The sequence below is a fragment of the Girardinichthys multiradiatus genome, chromosome 21, assembly GCF_021462225.1.
Source record: "Girardinichthys multiradiatus isolate DD_20200921_A chromosome 21, DD_fGirMul_XY1, whole genome shotgun sequence".
Lineage (NCBI taxonomy): Eukaryota > Metazoa > Chordata > Actinopteri > Cyprinodontiformes > Goodeidae > Girardinichthys > Girardinichthys multiradiatus.
Window position 1 is genome coordinate 23240905 of NC_061813.1, and position 20565 is coordinate 23261469.

At 37.9% G+C, this 20565-nt stretch overlaps 1 protein-coding gene across 2 annotated transcripts in view; it reads right to left on the minus strand.

The window, feature by feature from the left end:
- Positions 1 to 1774: 1774 nt before the first annotated feature.
- prex2 (phosphatidylinositol-3,4,5-trisphosphate-dependent Rac exchange factor 2) overlaps positions 1775 to 20565 on the minus strand; it is a 156184-nt gene continuing 137393 nt past the window's right edge. For both annotated transcript variants that reach the window (XM_047350111.1, XM_047350114.1), the window contains 5 exons: positions 18097 to 18163; positions 15970 to 16160; positions 10116 to 10218; positions 4438 to 4505; positions 1775 to 3538 (listed from right to left, as the gene is read on the minus strand). In XM_047350111.1, the coding sequence (XP_047206067.1) occupies positions 3493 to 3538; positions 4438 to 4505; positions 10116 to 10218; positions 15970 to 16160; positions 18097 to 18163 (475 nt within the window). In that variant the 3' untranslated portion in view covers positions 1775 to 3492. The remainder of the gene's footprint in view (positions 3539 to 4437; positions 4506 to 10115; positions 10219 to 15969; positions 16161 to 18096; positions 18164 to 20565) is intronic.

The following is a 20565-nucleotide window of genomic DNA, read 5'->3' on the forward strand; positions in this document are numbered from 1 at the left end:
GACAATAAAGTAGCAACTAACTGGGTTAAAATATAAATATGATTTTTGGTTAAAGGTGAGAAAATGACTATTATATCATCTACATATAAGATTCATGAAAAACAGGTATTGGAGCATTTCCTGTTTTCCAACAAGCCCTAAAGGAAACTGTTATTGATTTTATGGGTACTGACAACAGAGTGAAAGGATGTAGATACATGCTTGTATGTGTTGACACTTTCTCTAGGTGGGTCGAATATCAGCATTTAGATGGATTGCTTAATGCAATTTTTGGTAGGATATTATATTTCAAGTACAATGCATTCAAACTCTGCAAGCAAATAATATATTTGGCCATCTGAAGGGACTAACTGCCCCTGATGCCCACAGCAGATATATGTTCATAGTGGCTAAGATACTCAGAAAATGGAGGGGCATGTTGGAATGATGGAAAATAAAGACGAGCCAGAAAAATGTAGCTGCAAGATAAAATCTTTGCTATGTTTTATCTTTGGTCGCCACATCTGTCATGGCCCCTGTATAACATTTTAAATGATCAACCACACTGGTACCTCATGAATATGCTGCCACCATGGCACCTTAATAATACCTCACTATCTCTCTATTGATGTATGCTTGGATTTAATATTTATTAATGAATCATCAACTACAAAAAAGCACCAGTTTTGAACATAAAACATATTGGGCATTGTGGGCTTTGATCAGAGCTCTGCAAAGTCTGACCATCTTGGCAGTAGATTTTTTATTATTTTAAAGTATTGAGGTTCAACCTCTTTCATTCAGTCTGAAGACATTGACAGCAGAGCATTTATTAAATGCACCATCAGAACAATTCAGTCAAGATGATCTCAAAACGATTAATGAAACTGATTTACATTAAATGAAGAAATTTGTGCTTTTAGCTGGATATCTTGTCTCGTTGCCAAGTAGTGACATATCTGTCTGATATCTAGGCAAGATCAACAAGTTCACTTATAGTATTAAACCCTTGTTATTTATAAACTCGGTTGCTTCACAGTGAACTTTACACAATAAGTTGAGGCTTTATCTATTTCAAAGAGGGTTTCAAACAAGGATCTCAAACTTTGAAAAATCCGTGCAAACATTATTTTGGTATTTTTAGTTGAATGTAGACGTTAATTCAGCAAGATGTTTCTTTGGGCCTGGCAATAGAAGCCCTATGATGGGTTTGTGGTAAGAGTTGGTGCAATTTAGAAAGTACCTACAACTGATCTGTAGGTGTGTCATAAAAGTTAACTGTTTCAGGTCTTAATAAATGTCTCTTTCGTTGTCATTTCTTCTGTTCACTGTGAATATCCATCTCCGCTTGTCTGAGGAGAAACAGTGTAGTATTCAGCAGGATCTGTTTTCACTTTATGTTATACTCACAATGTAGGGAACAAAAAGAAAAGGCTATTTTTTAAAAGCAAGATTAGTATTCACTCCGGTTTGAGTCTTCTAAATTCTCTTTGCACGTTTCCAAGGAATAAAAACCATTACATTACCTTTAAGAAAATATTTTTAAATCTTTGTAGTGTGACAATTATGTCTCATCTTATTAACTATAGACTAATTTGCACAGGTGTTTAAAGTAAAAGTTTTAAAGTGTTTTCTTTAATTTTTTAATATTTTTTCCCATTAGTTGATTTAAAGACAATACAAATGCTAAAATCCTAAAAAAACAACAACAAAAAAAAGTAGTTGTCGTTGCTAAAGAATTAGAAAGAAAGGTCTCCGGGGTCTCAGTACTTCCACAAGAACAAAAACACAGCAATTTCTATCAGGGTTATTTGCTTTAATAGATTTGAAAATGTGTGAATAAAATATACATAAAAATCCTTCATTTTTACATTAATCATAGAGTTGAATATAGAAACACTACAACAGCTTTTTGATAGGTTTTTAATATCTCTTTTTTTTTGCATAGTAGTGAGCTACATCCAATTAAAAGTAAGACACAGAAAGTTTAATCCTGAGTACTGTCTGTTTGAAAACATAATGCTCCATTTCTTTAAATCTACTTCTGTAATACTGATAAATCATCTTAATGTGCATGCAACACATACAGAAAAGCTATTTCAACAAGAATAAGCAAAATGACACTGTCAGCAGGTTTAGCTAACTATGCATTTTACAACCATCATGTCATAAACACAATGAGTTTTTTTAAAGCAATTCATAAAGAAGTGATGCATCAAGTAAAACACAAACAGAACAGGAAATAGAAGCATCTGATTTAAGCAAGACTAATGTCGTATTTCAAACTGCATGATTCTAAACATTATCTTCTTAACACTGACTTGCAAAAGTTTTAAACTTTATAGATTTAATGACTTTACACCAAAATCTTGATGTTGTATTTTTAATTTCTCAAGATTTGAACATCTTCACAAAGCTCTGTTCAATCTGATATTTGAAAGTGGAAAGAATATAGCAAACCTACCAAGATATGTCCACCTTAACTGACATGACAGGCAAAGACAGTATTGATCAGAGAAGATTGTACATCACCCTGATTACAGCATTCCTACGGTAAAATGGTGGTGGCAGTATCATGCTGTGGGGATGTTTTTCTTCAGCAACAACAGAAAAGCTAATTGGTGCTTAAAACAAAGTAATCATGGAAGAAAAGCTGTTAAAGGCTGCAAAAGACTTGAGATTAGCTACAGAGCAACAATGGATTAGCTTGGATCAAAGTATATTTATGTGTTGGAATGGCCTAGTCAAAGTCCAGACCTAATCCAACTCAGATTGAAAACTGATGTTAACAGAAAGTCTCCATCCAATCTGACTGAGCTTGACTTGTTTTGCAATAAAGAAAGGGCAAACATTTCAGCTTCTAGATCTGCAAAGCTGTAAGAAAAACATCCGAAAAATCTTGGAGCTGTAATTGCTGCAAAAGGTGATTCTACTAAGCATTTACTCCGGGGCTAAATACAAATACACTCTGAACTTTTCAGATTTTTATTAGTAAAAATCTTAATTTAAAAAACAGATTTTCTTTCCAAAATTCCACACAGTTATGAGTTACATTTTGTTTGTCTCTCACAATGAATCTTAAAAAATACATTGATGTTTGTGGTTGTAATGTGATGAAAAGTGATAAAGTTCAAGGGGTATAAATACATTTGCACAGCAGTGTAAATATGATTCAAACTAGCATGAAATTAAAATATCTTCCACAGAAACAAATCCAATTTCCAGCTCATGTGAAAACAGTTACATGAGGGGATATATGTTCCCTTTTGCTTTCTCACTCAGACCCAATATTTGTTTGGATACAATATACTATTTAAAAAAACAATATTTGTATAAAGCACAACAGTCAAAATATAAAGCATTAAAATACTATTTAAAACTATATTTACATTATAGGCAGCTAGAGTGGACATATACAAGGTACTTGCTTGAGATAGATTAACATACTGGTGGAGAGAGAGGTTTGTTTGCTGAATCTGCAGAACATTTCAGCATGTTCTTCAATGCAATGCATTATGGATCTCCATCTGGGGGAGGTGGCTGGCACAGCTTGTACAACCTGATCAGAGAAACACATAGGATGTGACACATCATTACATTCAACATGCATTCAACAGAAGGCATTCAAACACATGTAGAAAAATAGGCAGTGATCTGCTGAATTTCAGTGCTGTCCTCTGTAGTTATAATAATTACATCAACAAGTTGCATCTTTACATCTTGATAAGACTAATTTTATAACACAGGATAAACCAATCTGATTATGTCATTTAATTATTTATAAAGCACAATTGAGTTTTTCAGCAACCACCTTAACTGCAGAATACTATGTATCATACTATGTATGATACATAGTATCATACATAGTATGATACTATGTATCATACTATGTATGATACATAGTATCATACATAGTGCAGCTTAATGAAAACACTACTCAAATTTTGACTAATAGGTTCAAAAGGGCTGCATGCCTCAGTATTTGTTGTGGCTAAATGGCTGAGACAATCCTCAACTGCTGAATGCACTCACGTCCGTCCCAATGTATATAAAATGAAAAGATGGCAGCTTTAGGCGTGCACTATATTTCCTTCACATAGAGTGGTGTTATAAGTCTTATGTATGTATGTATGTATGTATGGATGTATGGATGGATGGATGGAAAGCTAAATATATGTTTGAATGGATGGATGGATGGATGAACCTTTAGACAAAAGGATAGAGAATAAAGATATACATATATATTAAAAGAAATACTTCTCACTGTTTTCTTTTTCACACTTATCCAGATCTGAAAAATACCTAAATAAAATTCCATGTGTTTTTTTTCCCATGTGTTCTGGTCTGCAAAGGACAGATTTGTAATCTCTAATCTCACCGTTAAATTTAACCGATGCCTCAAGGATATGGAATACTGATTTATATTGACAGAAGCTGCATGGAGGGGCATGTTCTGACCTTGGAACTGATGACGGTGTTCGATCTCTGACTCCCAGATTTTTGGCAGAATTCTGAACTCTTGCACCCTAAAAGACAAACACATGTGCATCACAGTTCATTGCATCACAAAGAGATACAGACTGGCCAACAACAGTAGCTACAAAAGACAACACAGAAAAAGACTTCCCAATAAGCTAAAGAGAGTCTGACATGCCTTTGCTCACATCCTTGCATTATATATTAATGGTGATTCAGCTCAGATTTGTTCTTTTGTTTTTATCTCTATTTCTATATGCTGTGTCTCTAGTAATAACTTATTCATTTGTATAAACAGGACGAGCTGAAAGGTATAAGATCCTGTCTATTTTCCTAGTTCAACTGCTATTTGGTCCACAAGTTCTTTTTGTCTTTCCTCACTGAACAAATTTGTTGTTTTTTTTTTTGGTAGAAACACAAGATACAGAAATTGTTAGCATGTGTTGGACTCGCAGTGCAGCTTTTAATGGACACCACTTTGGCTAATGCACATCACTAGTGCCAGGTTTTGTTAAGTGAGATGCTTTTTTTCCCTGGTGAGACTGCTTACGTCCAGACTTGCAAAGACTGTCAGAGAACGGCAAGAAAAAGTATATAAATTCTAAGCTTAACAGCATCCTATGAATATTGTATGATAGAAAGTAAATGTCGTGCTGAGAATGAGGAGACTGAGGATTGAAAACAATTGCTTTGGGCAGTGCAGTTGTTCTTTTTTACGATCAAAGCAACACAGTACATGCAGAAAGAAACCTTAGTTAGCGTAAGAAAACAAATCGTAAGGAATTTGGAAGATTAATAGGGTTTCTCTGTGTGCTGGTGTTTTGCAGAGCTTTATTATGCTTAGTCAGGAGCATGTCTTTTTTTTTTTTGAGGTCCATGTAGTTTCCTGGCTATTTGCATAGTCTGTGGATATACCCTTACAGTGCTGCAGGGAGCAACTTTTAATTTATAGTAGAGAGTAGAACACCAGCACTCGCAGATATTCCCTCTTTGTGTGAGTACTGCACAAATTTAAGCAGAAAAACACACACTCTGCAAATCTTCCTTTAGGGAGGTAATCAGCGTTTTAGTAGACTGAAAGTATCTGGCCAAAAGTGCATTAGCTGACCTCTCGATTACGACTCTTACTGTCAGCCCAGAGTTAGGTCCAGACAACAGGATAGCATCAGCAATTATTCCATTCCTATCACAGCCATCTATTCCCAGGCTTCCAGATAGTGAAACCCCTAATGTCACTGAAGGACAGAAGTCCCCATGAAGACTAGTAAAAAAAAACATGACAGTAAGAATTAAAACTGAGATAGTTTTCTCTAAAGAGTTTTAATCCCATGAACCAAAACAACTGTGGACAGAACAGGAAGTCAGAAGCCGTAATTCGAAAACAATTTCAATTTGCTACATTTTTCACAAGTTCTGTACATAATATTCGCTTCAAGTCTACTTTGAATCACACCATCGTCCAGCCTGATCCAGCGACTGATACCAAGGTGTACCAAAAGAGCAATGAAGCTTCCCAAACAACATAAAACTTCCATCATATTGTTCCTAAAGTCCTTTTAAAAGATCCCAGTGAAAGTGCTGGATTGACCAGTGTTTTCTCTGGTTTTGAAAGTGCATAGAATAAAGCACAGAGACTAATTTGCTATTTTGATGTATGTCTTTCATCAAAAACAGGGAGAGCAATGTTGTAAAAAGGAAACGAGAGCCATCTTCCATTACTCCAACACTTTTTCAAAATATTATACAAAAGACACATGTGTCAATGTGTCTGTTGAGAAACTGACATCCAGCATAGCTAATTAATCATCTAGCATCAGTTTATTTTAAATTTTATTACTCTATATTATATAAATTATTATATAAATAGTAAAATGGCAAAAATGGCTAATATTGTGCTCAGTAAGAACTTCATGCACACAATATTAAAATGCACAAAATAGTTTAATTAAATAGGTGTTTATCCTATAGTATGACTGTTAGGTTAATTTGTCTCTCTAAATTGCCCTTATGTATAAATGAGTGTGTGTACGGTTGTTTGTCCTGTGTGTGTCTGTGTTGCCCTGCGATGGACTGGTGGACTGTCCAGGGTGAACCCCGCCCCTCGCCTGTAGACCGCTGGAGATAGGCACCAGCTCCCCTGCGACCCTGTACGGAAGAAGCAGCTATACAAAATGGATGGATGGATTTTAAAACCAGTTCAGACAATTTATTTGCAAAAGTAATAGGCGGCCATCAAAACCGAATCTGTTACCTTCTGTGACATCACTGCTGTGTTTTTAGCTAACTCAGCAGGGCAGCAGTTTCTCTACCTGCATCAAATATTTCCCCAGGTTTTGACAGAATAATTGTTTTACGTAATCTGTGTGACACAAAAAGCGCTGGTCTTTCAGAATCCGTAGCAAATAACGCTGGCTGTAATTTGCTTAAATACAGATAAATATTGGTGGATTTTCCCCCAAACGCATACATAATGCCTCATTTAAATGTCGGCTAACTGCATCAGTTGAGTTATTTTAGGAGCAGACGTCCTTTTGCCTTTAGTTGGGAATTATGGAAGCTCTTATTTTTGTTCATTATGTGTGTTCCAATTTATTTGTCTATTTTACAAAGTGTTACAGGTCAAAAAGGTCCTACTGGGTTTCATGTTACATCCACATCTAACAAAATTATTGCTCTTTTGTATCTTCTCCGTTTTCAAAATGTGAGAATTCAGAATGTAGAAATAGTCATTTTGCATGAGATAAACCGATGGTTTGTTTATTATAGAACAAATTCACACACAGTAGATGTACAACATGTATCTGACTGGATTCTTCTGGGGTGATGTGCTGCTAACCTTTTCAGAGTGTGAGTGTGAGTGTAAGGAAAAAGAGAGGCCATTTAATTATGCAGTTTGTCGTTTTCATCACCGAGTGTCTCAGCACCAGAGAAGCACACATAAACTCACACATACCTGTCTATAACCACCTGTGGGAACAGTCTATTAACACAATACATTATCAGATCTTTGTGCACACCTAAGCCATCACAACCAAAAGGACAACATCCAGGCACTGACTCTGATGCTACTCAAGAAGTAGTTTTTAATTTGAGAATTTAACTCCAAAAAAAAAAAAAAGTCATCACTTTCAACTACTGTCAAGGATGTTGCACTAGGACGAACCTTTTGAATAGGAGGTGCTCATCAGTTGGTGTCCTGTCAAATGATATGCACAAAAACACGTACACAGACTGATGTAAAACAGAACAAATATGTCTTGGCTCACCATCCTAACTGAAAAGTCTTAAAAATTTTAAATAGCAAATAATGCAAAACAGGACGTCACACAATGAAGTGCCGTGGACTCCTTGCTTTCCCATTTTTCTGGGACTAGAACTCAAATGTCTTTATTCCTACAAAATCTCAGCTCCTCGACTCCTTTTCCATTTCAAGCAGCTACATAACCATCCAGACAAAACTTTGAAAAAGACTCTGAGCTGCAGGCCAAGATTTGGTCACGGCTGAAGGCTTTATGGAGTGAAAATCTCTATGTGCTTAAGAAGAGAAGGAATTTCCATCCTTGACCTGAAACAGACATGCAAACAAGTCTGCAACATTGAAGTTCGAGACTTTTTTAATATGAATATTTTAGGCATACATTTTTTGCCTTTAAATTTAGAAGTACTAGGTTTCATGTTTTATTTCTGATAGCAGTGGGTAAGTTCCACAATAATAGAAGGACAAGCAGAGTGAGGTGCGGCCAGTCAGGAATCAGTCACGGGAAAAAACTGTAATCTTACTCAGCTACAAGGTCACCACAGTTCTAGGCTCATAGTGAGTCTGTTTACTTTGTCCTGTGACAGTAGTGAATGCATGTTTAAAGGAAGTGACAGTTATGCTGCCTGTCAACTGCCTACCTTTAAAGCTACATTTTTGAGGCATAAACGCTTCTGATTAAAATAACATCTGGCTGTATTCACCTACAGGGAGGATGAATATTCTGCAAGTTAATATGGAATTAGTTTAGGATAAACCTGGCACCTTCTGAGACTGGAAGAGAAAATATATTTTATTTACACTAAACCTCTCAGTGTTTTTTTTTTATTGATCTCTACTGGACCTCTTAATTTTGATGATTGTAGCTTTAAACTAATAAAAATCCAGAAATGAATTTATCAGAAAATCGGAATATGACATGGGACAAATAAACATTTTTTAATATAAACATGTTAGCCTACTGAAAACTACAGGGGTTGGACAATGAAACTGAAACACCTGTCATTTTAGTGTGGGAGGTTTCATGGCTAAATTGGACCAGCCTGGTAGCCAGTCTTCATTGATTGCACATTGCACCAGTAAGAGCAGAGTGTGAAGGTTCAATTAGCAGGGTAAGAGCACAGATTTGCTCAAAATATTGAAATGTACACAACATTATGGGTGACATACCAGAGTTCAAAAGAAGACAAATTGTTGGTGCACGTCTTGCTGCCGCATCTGTGACCAAGACAGCAAGTCTTTGTGATGTATCAAGAGCCATGGTATCCAGGGTAATGTCAGCATACCACCAAGAAGGATGGACCACATCCAACAGGATTAAATGTGGACGCAAGAGGAAGCTGTCTGAAAGGGATGTTCGGGTGCTAACCCGGATTGTATCCAAAAAACATAAAACCACGGCTGCCCAAATCACGGCCCAATTAAATGTGCACCTCAACTCTCCTGTTTCCACCAGAACTGTCCGTCAGGAGCTCCACAAGGTTAATATACACGGCTGGGCTGCTATAGCCAAACCTTTGGTCACTCATGCCAATGCCAAACGTCGGTTTCAATGGTGCAAGGAGCGCAAATCTTGGACTGTGGACAATGAGAAACATGTATTGTTCTCTGATGAGTCCACCTTTACTGTCTTCCCCACATCCGAGAGAGTTACGGTGTGGAGAAGCCCCTAAGAAGCGTACCACCCAGACTGTTGCATGCCCAGAGTGAAGCATGGGGGTGGATCAGTGATGGTTTGGGCTGCCATATCATGGCATTCCCTTGGCCCAATACTTGTGCTAGATGGGCGCGTCACTGCCAAGGACTACCGAACCATTCTTGAGGACCATGTGCATCCAATGGTTCAAACATTGTATCCTGAAGGCGGTGCCGTGTATCAGGATGACAATGCAGCAATACACACAGCAAGACTGGTGAAAGATTGGTTTGATGAACATGAAAGCGAAGTTGAACATCTCCCATGGCCTACACAGTCACCAGATCTAAATATCATTGAGCGACTTTGGGGTGTTTTGGAGGAGCGAGTCAGGAAACGTTTTCCTCCACCAGTATCACGTAGTGACCTGGCCACTATCCTGCAAGAAGAATGGCTTAAAATCCCTCTGACCACTGTGCAAAACTTGTATATGTCATTCCCAAGACAAATTGATGCTGTATTGGCCGCAAAAAGGAGGCCCTACACCATACTAATAAATTACTGTGGTCTAAAACTAGGTGTTTCAGTTTCATTGTCCAACCCCTATAGAGCTTGTGGGAAGCATGAAATGCCTCCAAACTTTAACTTTTTCTTTCCACTCAACATTCCTTTACTAAGCTTGGATAAACCACTCTGAACAGCCAGCATCTTTAGCAAAGACTGTTTGTGCCCTATCCTTTCTCTGAAGGGTGTCAATGAGTGTCTTACCTGTTTCCTCATGACATCAGTGGCCTGAATGATGCAGCGAGGGGGAAGGCCATGGTTTCGAGCCAACAGGATGGCCTGCTCCAGTGTGACACTCAGAGTGCAGCTGTTGATCAGATAAGAACATAAAGGTAGGCTTTCTGAATGAATGTCAAGAAGCTCAGTCATGCATAACCTCCAACCAGTATAATGTTAACATTTTCTTTTTTAGTCCAAAAGGTGTAAAAACACGCATAAAAACATAGAAAACTGCATAATGATATGTTACATGTTCCTCCTGTTCACAGAAGACCTTCAGAATTAGTCACTTTCTTAACACGTTTTCTTCCAAACAAAGCCATTTTCTTGACATCGACTCAAACAAAAACTGCCAGAAATCCAAAGCCTGACTAATTCTGAGCTTCATGTGCACACAATATGTTAACTGTGGGTTAAAATTCTTTTCAAGTGCATTGCATTTGCATGAGCATATTTCGATCCTTTTTGCAAGTCGTCATTACCATTTTGTTCCTCCTGCATGGTTTTTGCTCGTTGTCTTGCAAACCAGCCAGAAAACATGCAGCTTCAGACCTTTAAAGAACCTCCTCAGCTAATGTTTTAGGGTTTTATTAGAATGAGCAGAGGGAGGAAACTGAAACTAGAGGTTGACTGTCAGCACCTGAAGAGACTCCTCAAGATTGATGCTCATTGCGGTGAAGAGGAAAAGGGTCCAAGGACAAGTCAGTGTGTCTCCTTTGGCAGAGATTCCCATAAGCATGTAATGTGTTGGAAAGGAGTCTTGACATGAGCCTGTGATTCATTAGCTTAGGGTGAGCTTTAGTTTTTGTCATGTACAGAGGAGAACATACAAAATTTATTTATTCATATAAATTTATTTCTAATGTCACGATTGACATGCAATTCACACCCGATACTGGTAAAAACCCAGCTATTCCCCACACACAAAGAAATCAAAACCAATTAGTCCATAAATGAAAATGAGTAAAGTAAACTGGAATGAGACATGCATTATCTATTAAACACAGATATTGAAATTTACTAAATACTTTGCTGAAAAATCTTGTTTTGTAATGACAACTTTAAGATGGCTCCTGTATGGACAAACTAGTCACATGCATTGCTCAAATAGGATTTTAACCCATTCTTCCACTCAGACCGCCTTCAAATCTTGTGGGGAAACTTGTGGGGGCCTCCTCTTCAATTTTTGTATAGATTTTCAATTGGATTCAAGTCGGGTGATTTATTGGGACATTCTATCAGCTTTTTTCTTTCTCTGAAACCAGTTGAGAGTTTCCTTGGCTGTGTTTGGGATCATTGTCTTGATAAAGAGTACATTGAATTTTTCACTCCTGTTCTCCAATAATCCTTATATTATTCCTATGTCCTAAGTGTTCCTAAGTCTGCCAGTACCATATGTTGAAATACATCGCCCCGAATCGATGGTCCCATCTCTAAACTTCATTAGATATGGTGTTGTTGGCGTGATGTGCCATGACATTTAAACTTTGGTGTAATATACCAGACTACGTTTTCCCGGGATTTCACTGGTTTGTCCAAATCTTCTGCAGCAAACTTTACATGAGCTTTGACATTGTTTTTCTTCAGCAGTAGAGTCTTGTGTAGTACACATGCATACAGGCCGTTGTATTAGTGTATTATTATTATTGTTCTCATGAAAAAAACTGTACCTGCTAATTCCAAGTCTTTCTGAAGCTCCTTCTAAGTGGTTCCAGTCTCTTGGATCACTCTTTATGATTATTCTTTTTGATTCATCTGTCAGAAATCATCCCAGGAACACCTGATTCTGGTTGGTTGACTTTAAAATTATGCTTTTTCTAATTCTGGAGTACGGCCCCAAAGAATTACCAATGCCATAAGTATGTTTTGCAACAGTTGTTGCCAAACACCACAAGTCAAATTCAGAACTCTTTACTTTTACTCATCTTTTGATGCTCCTAGTGTGGTACCTTAGTAAGAAGAAACATTTTATAGACCATCACTAACCAGTAGACCAATTGATATGAAGCAAGATTGCTTTCTAAATACAGTCGGCTATTGTCTTGGCTTTCTATACCTTTTGGCATCTCATTTTCCTTATGTGTGTAATACACCTTATTGCACATAACTTCATTTATGGATACATTTGTTTGACGTCTTTGTATGTATACCTCACTGCGGTCATCAACTACACCGGAAGTATAATGTTTATTTTATTTTATACTAAATACTTATTTTCCACAGTTTTCTCTTCTTCACCTTTGCAGACACACACACACACAATGCAGCACTTGATAAATCCTTAGAGAGCCAGTGACAAGTGTCAAGGCTGCTTGGTTGACCTTTCTTTGATAACAAGAGGCACCAGCGAATCGATCCAGTCTTTTCACTCCAAATTAAACTGTCCAAAGCTCCTACGCTGCAAGGTTTGCTTTCATTCAATAACAACAGCCATGGAGTTATTAAGAAATCTGAGCTGTTTGTTTATTATCTCTTACGCTCATGGTTGGAGCTAGCACTAACTGAAAAGGGAAAAAAAAACAAGCTGATGTGCAACGGGGGAGTTTTCTACTGCCAGAAGCCATTACTTGAAGTCAATTAGATCATGATTTAAAAGTCCCCTTGGGATTCAGTTGCATAACTTTATGACAGGCCTGACACGCTGCGATAAGCTTAATGAACCCAACAATAATCTAGAGAATATGTCGAGTGATATCATAGTAAAAAAGGTGCGAAAGATGTTCTCTTGCAGTTCAAACCCCAGAATATTTCAAGCACCCATTTTAGGCTTCAACACATTGACAAAGAGGAGGGTGATGTCACTCAGAGAGGATCTTTAAATATCTCGTCAGCTGGAGCAGGATGAAGGAAACGCACAAAATCTGTGTGTGTCTGTGAATCAGTTTCCAGGTTCATTAGAGCTGGTGAGATAGTGGGAGATGATTTATATCCATCGGTTTTATGTCGTTCCAACACATCCCATTTACTTCCAGAGTAGAGTACATATTCCCCATTTGGTTAAATAAGAAGAAATATGAGAAAGACACACAAAGGAAAAAATAGGGGAAATGCAAAGCTCTGATGAGCTTCGCTAAGTGAAAAAGCCTAGTAGCCACTTTTACAATCTGCAAATAATGAAAGGAAACATAGATATAGATCATTTCAATGAACTTCAATGTGTTTTATTGGAATGTTATGTGAAAGACTAGGACTAGGTGGTGTATGATTGTAAAGTGTAAGGGAAATCATAAAAGTTTCTCAATTTTTTACACAACAAAAATCTATAAAGTGTTGTGTACAGTTGTGTGCAGTGCCCTTTTGTCTGATACCCATTATTAAGACCCAGTGCAAATAATCTCCAAATGTGTATTATTTTATTTACGTGTAAAAACATTTTTTCTGTTAAGATCATTAGTGAGCAAATAGCATTATGAAGAACAAGGAACCCAGCAAACAGGTAAAGGACAAAGTTGTGAAGAAAGTAAAACCAGGGTTAGGGTATAAAACAGAACCCCAAGCTTTGGAACGCACACATATTGCCCAGTCCATCATCTGAAAATGGAAAAAGAGTATGGCACCACTGCAAACTTACCAGGACATGGTCTTCCACTTAAACTGACTAGTCAACTAAGGACAACTGCACTTCACAATTCTGGTATTTATGGAAGAGTAGAAAGAAAGTCATAAGAAGTCCTGTTTGCAGATTGCTACAAGCCATGTCAAGGACATAGCAAACATGCAGAAAGGTGCTCTGGTGAGATGAGAACCAATTGTTTTGGCCTAGATGCAAAGCACAAGTGGGTGGCAGAGAAACCTACACTGCACATTTGGCAAAGCATTGCCATAGTGAAACATGGTAGTGGCAGCATCATGGTATGAGATGCATTTCTTCTGCAGGGACAGGGATCAGAGTTGATGGCAAGATGGATGAAGATAAATACAGAGCCATCAACATAGGAAAACCAGTAAAACACTTGAAACTGAGGCGAACATTTACCAAAAAGGAGCATAAGCGTACAGCCAGGGGTACAATGGAATGATTTACACCAGGGGTGTTCAACTCCATTCCTCAAGGGCTGGTGAACTACAGGCTTTAGATGTTTTCCTGCTCCACGATAGCTGATTCAGGGCAAAATTTCAAACATTCAGGACACCAGCCCCGGAACGCTCAATTTGAAAATCACTTCATTAGATCAAAGTGTATTCTGGTGTCAGAATGGTCCAGTCAAAGTCCAGACCCCAATTCTATAAAAAAATCTGTGACCAAACTTGAAAATTGTGCTTCACAGATGCTGTCGTTCCAAACTGGGGTTGAGGTATTTTACAAAGAAGAATGGGGAAAAATATCTGTCTCTGTTTGTGCAAAGCTAGTAGAGACAAACCCAAAAGACTTCCAGCTGTAACTCCAGCAAAAGGTATCTTTAAAAATGATCAGACACCAAGTTCTCACATGGTTTTAACTTATGTATGGATGATCATCAAATAAAGCTGGATGGGAGAGACATGTTGCAAATTGGGAACTGCTGATTCCCCCAACCCATCCTACTTTCACTGTTATTAAAACTCATCCATGGGCGGCGCTGATGGTGTAGGGGTTAAGCGCGCGACCATATACAGAGGCTACAGTCCTCAAAGCAGCTGTCCCGGGTTCGAGTCGCGGACCTGGCAACATTTGCCGAATGTCTCCCCCTCTCTCTCTCCCCCTCTTTCCTGTCTACCTGCTGTCAAAAATAAAGGCCACTAGAGCTGAAAAAACAAACAAAAAAAACTCATCCATCAGCCCAACTAATCCAATCAATGGTGTCTTAGATGACTGCCACATTGCAGAAGCCATTTCCACACAACTAATCAAAGGTCTTGGCACCATTGGTTTTTCAGTTTTTACAAATGTTTGCTGTTTGCTTGCTGACTACATGTTGTTTAAATTTAAAGCAGTGGGATTTATTTGTATATTAGTAGTAATCTGGTTATATAAAAAAGCCAAGCTTTAATTCTTACGCCAACACTCATCATTCTGCAGCCTTAGGGAGTGAAGTTGTTTTTAGGCGAAAAACCGCTTACCCAAATAACCCTAAATATGACAAGACTTGTCACCTGATGTGTTACGGTGCACATTGACCGCCTGTTGGGATGAGTTGTGGGAAACTTGTGTAATTTACACAGAAAACAGTGATATATGCAGCTTGTGGGTAAATAAAGCAGAACTTATTGCACAGGCAGAAACTTTCTATTAGAGCTAAGGCGAGCGATGCCTCCCTTTGCAGCACTTTATCAAGCCATCACTCATTCGCATAGAATGCATGAACTCAACGGTGTGTGAGAAGGAGACAAAAAGATATGGAAACTGTCACAGGGTGAGGAAAGAGGACATCAGAGAGATCGGTGGGCAGGCAGAGGGAAGGAGTATGAGATGTAGATGAAAGCAGCAACTGGGGATCAACAGTGACAAACGATCAGGATATTTCTGTCCTTACGCATTGATGAATGCATTCACCTCAGCTGAAGGTGAACCTTATATAGAATTCATCAAGAAGGAAAGTAATTGACCTGTCACCTTCCTGTGTAAAATGCTCTGCCTGCTGAAAGTCTTTAATTTGGTTTGAGAAGAGCCTAATTAACAAGAATATCTGGTGTTAATTTAAGCAGAGATATGGCTTTAAACTAAGATGTAAGCACCACTGAAACTGTAGTGAGAAGTGGCAAAGGTGAGAGTGGTGTCAATGTGCTTTGTGCGGGACTGTACAGCATTTATCCCGCCCCAGAATCTAAGATCATTTAATGCAGTTTAATTGGCTGGGGGGCTGCAAAAGGAGGTGCTCCTGGACAGCGGCATTTTGGCAGAGATGGAAACTACACTCACCGATGAACGCCGCTGTTGCACATGACAATGTGTGTGGCTCCCAGACGCGAGCAGAGTTCTGACGCCACGGTGAGCAGACCCACTCCAGAAGCCCCACAGGCGGTGTACTGGCAGGCAGCGGTGCGGCGACAGCTGATAAAACTCTCCATCAGACGGTAGAGCTCCTCCAGAGCATTGAGGGGTCGCATCAACTGGGCAGAAAAGAAGCACAGAGGAGAGTGCAGGATAAGCTTTCAGTGTTTTTAATTAAATTCAATAATCTTGTAAAAAATCAATCCGCACAATGAAAATGAGCAAACCTCTAACTGCTTGACTGTTCAAACTCTAATGCTTGCATTATTTCCACTCTGTTTAATGTGTTTGTAGTTACACATAGTGCAATCTTTAATTTGTTGCACTCAAAGACGGACTTGAACAGTTCTTTCCTCTTTAGGGGTGGAATGATGAAACAACAGATGACTTCAGTTAATTTCATAAACAAGAACTGGGCACATATGTTTGAATTGAATGTGGATTTAACTAATCCAACCACTGTCACAATTATAAATACAAATGCATAAACCCCCACTAATATTTGACTAAATGTTGCTTAGCAAGATGCACCAAACCACAGAGTCTCAAGCCACTCCAAAAGCTTAAGGTTAGCCTACAGTATCCATTTTAAAACCAGTTTGGATCTGGGTTTGGGATCATTGTCAAGCTGGAAAACTCAATCGTGTCCAAGTTTCAACCATCTTGATGTTGATTTGAAGATGAAGATGCAGAGTTTAGAGGTAGTCATACATCTTCCTTATTCCATTCATTTTGAGCAATGCACCAGTACCAGGTAAAAAACCTTAGCATCAGTGTTGTGCATGAACATAATCAAAAGAATGCCTTCATGAGCTGAGCTCACCTTTTTGAGATCTTTAAACTGAACGATGCATGTTTTTAAGGGTGGAACAGTATATAAGCAATTTAGGCCTACGCATCGCTCTTCACTTCAAACTTGACTAGCCATGTTTGGCTTCGCCTTTTATGTAAGGATATTAACTGAAGGCTGAAGCTCCAACCCAACTGTTTTTTTTTTTTTTGTTTGGATGGGAGATGGAGAGCAAAGAAGCAGTAGCTTTTAACTCCTTTCTCTAACCGCAAGTAACTGAAAGAACAGAGAGGCATTTAATTTGCATGACTGAAGATTTTGTCATCTAATGTGCTTAAACAGAATCAGGACTAAAGAGGAACATCGTGGTGGGTTAACCCAGTTAAGACCAAAAAGTTATTTTATGGTTTTAGAATTATAAAACAATGTGCGATGAGTGGGCGCTTTTGTCCAAGACATCTTACTATGGGTTTTTGACTGTGCGGTAACAGTTTAAATGCATAAAAACACATTGCAAATCCCATCTGCTGTGACATGATAGTAATACGAGGTTTAAAAGTGGCTGCAGTTACAAATGACACTTTCTAGTCCAACTTTTGATGAAACTATAAAAATATGTCATTAAGAGCAGCAGATTTTAAAATTAAGCCCTTGTAAAATACAGTTTATCTGAGCAAAGACAGAAGAAACAGAAGAAAATAAAATGGCAAGTGCATGATCCACTCTAATTTGTGAATGACGTCGTGACCTATATAGATGTTTTACTTTATTCCAAATTATGATAAATGAACGAGAACTAATTCAAATAGGACCTGTGAACTAAAAAATATTTAGCTGGTGAACTATGAACATGAATCAATTCATTTTGGCTGAACTGAGTTAAGCACTACACATTGTATTGAGGTTTACCAATAGTAATAAGAAGGGTTTTTGAAATATGCAGCCAGAATAATGCCAGGCCCTTCCTCATGGCTACAAAATGCAATCCATACCCCTGTGTGAATTAGCAAACATCCAAAGTAAATTGTGCCAGGTTTTACTTTTCAACTCTGAAGTTGTGAGTTGCATCAACATTCCACCTTGAACAAAGAAAGATTCAAATGCATGCTCAAAAGCCCATAATTAATAAAACATTTATGCATATGATGAGTGTATGTGAACCTCTGGATGGAAGTGTCTGCATGTAAAAGGCTACTGCAGCCCAAAAGTCTAGTGTTAAATTTGTAAAAACTGTATCACTAATGCAAAATGATGCTATGTCTTACCTTATCTATGAGGGCAGCTTTGGGTGCAGCGCTGGGTGCTATGTTGGACTGATCAAGGAAAAAAGCCCTGAGGGAAAGAGAATGTATTTTTAAAAGAGTAATCAAAACTGCCTATGTGTGGAAAATTGATGTGCCAGAATACTGATGTTAGGTTTAAGTCCAATTGTTTTTCTTTAATTATTCACTTTTTCTGTTTAATTTAAAATGTTTCTCTGTATCATTAGATCACCAGGATCACTATCCTCCTCACTGGAAAAAGTAGGCCAGCTGCTTTTTATGGAGAACCAGCATCTCACTATCAATCATGAGAGTAACGTGGGCACGGCAAAGCAGAAACACAGACAAAGCATCTCTTGTCCTGGGAATCGATCCAAATGCCATTGCTTCACTCATTCATGGACCACAGAACAAATTGTGCTGTTTCTCTCTACGTCCACTGGGGGCAGCACTGTACTGGGGTCTGTATACGCTGCGATGTGCCGCAATGAGTCCATCTGAGGTTGATTGCTACTGGTGCACACTCAGCAGTCTGTGTCTCCTCAGTATTCAGACAGTGTGCTAAATATAGGCATACCACACCCCATTAAAGCTTTGTAATAAAACCATGTATCTACTCCATTACTCCTTGCTGTAAAGGATAACACACAGCTTTCTGCAACACATGCATATAAAAAAAGGAAAGAAAATCAGTTTTCAAAGACGAGACTGCAACAGACACTGAGAAATGGAGATTGTTTACAAGACTGAGTAAAACAAATCACATTCATCTGCACTGATTATGTTGTAAAGTGATTAAAAGAGCAGTGAGGCATTTTCAATCCAAAGATGTATTTCTTCCAGACATAATAATTATAATAATGAAATGTATTGACTAAAAACACATTTAGGATTGTCTTACTGTTATAATTAATGTATCTTGACACAACAGTGAATTCAGATATGTTTATAAAATAACTCTTCAAAAGGTTTAACAGTTGGAAATAAGAGTACCGCAGGTGTGACTGCATTAAAGAAACTACAGAATCATTTATCTGACTAATCAGAAATGAGTCTCAGGTGTGAGCAAATTTATCTCAGCATCCCTGCATGTTTAGTCCTGAGCTGCTGATGAGTAATGTAACACATGCACATATGGCAGCTTTCCAGGTGTTTAATCCCTAACTTCCAAATTATGCATTAACTTTGCAACATGCAGCAAAAACCGACAACTAGCAGAGCTTTGTTTTGGTTTAGCTAATAGCCCTTGTAATTGGTTTAAGATTGGCTTATCACTCAAAATATGCATTAGAGTGGATGTTAAAAAGGTGTACAATACGCAGCCATAATATGAGCAAATCCACTAAATAGCCCTAGAGGCTAAAAAAGTGTTTTTGTTGTTTTGTCTATAAATCAGTGCAGCTACGATTTAATTCTAATTTCTTATCTGTCTTAAACATGTTCCTAAAATGTTGCTGCGTTTATGAAAGTCCTTTCTGCACTTTTATTTTCTGCAGTAGATGAATTTTGTGCAGCTAGTGGCCTTTATTAATCAGATAGGAGGAGATGGGCACATAGAGAAGGGGGGAGACATACAGAAAAGGTCCCAATTTCTGGAAGCGAACCCCGGACACATAAAAAACACTACCTGCCTCTGCATGGGTGCATATACTTGCTCATATGAGACAATAGTTTTGGTGGAAAAGGAGCAAGAAAAAACCCAGTAGTAAACTAAATTAATCTGTTACAACCTTAAACTTCAACTTCAGATTGTACATGACAAAGTAGTGCATAGCTTTGAGGTGGAATTTAAAGGATCGATGGCTTTTGTAACTAGGCGTCTGCAACCTAGAGACAGCTGGTTTAGGTTGTAGCATGTGGCTTAGATCTTTAACTAATGTTTTGTTTTGCTAACGGATTAATCTGTGAAGTAATTTTTCAATTAATCAATTGCTAATCGGATAGCAGAAGGTGCTTAATAGGGGATTTTTTTTTTACAGTTTTTGAACCAGGTGAAGCTAAAGCTATGCTACTGGAGAAGTTCTGGACAGAGCATATTTACATACAAAGAAGTTTTTTCATCTTAAATGCAAAATGTATATCATTTTTGTACACTTTTGCCTAATTATTGATTCTATATTAATTTCCATAAATATAGAACATTTATTTTGAGAAGATTTTAGTATTTTCTTTTAAAAATCTAATGTTTTTCTAAGTTCTAAAACTTAAGATTAGACATAAAATTATAATTTTTGAATTTAACCATAGACTAATGCATTCTATATCTATAGAAGAGGGGTTCAAATGCCTGATTTTTTTCAAAGGGTCGTGTAGGTTTTGGTGCTCTAGGAACAAATGACTCTAGGTTGCTGCACCTATGACCTTAACTGACAGGCTTGGCAAATAACAGGGAAGAAGCCAAGAGTCTCATGGTAACTCTGGGGGAGCTGCAGAAATCAGCAGTTCAGGTTGAACAATCTGTTGACAAAACAA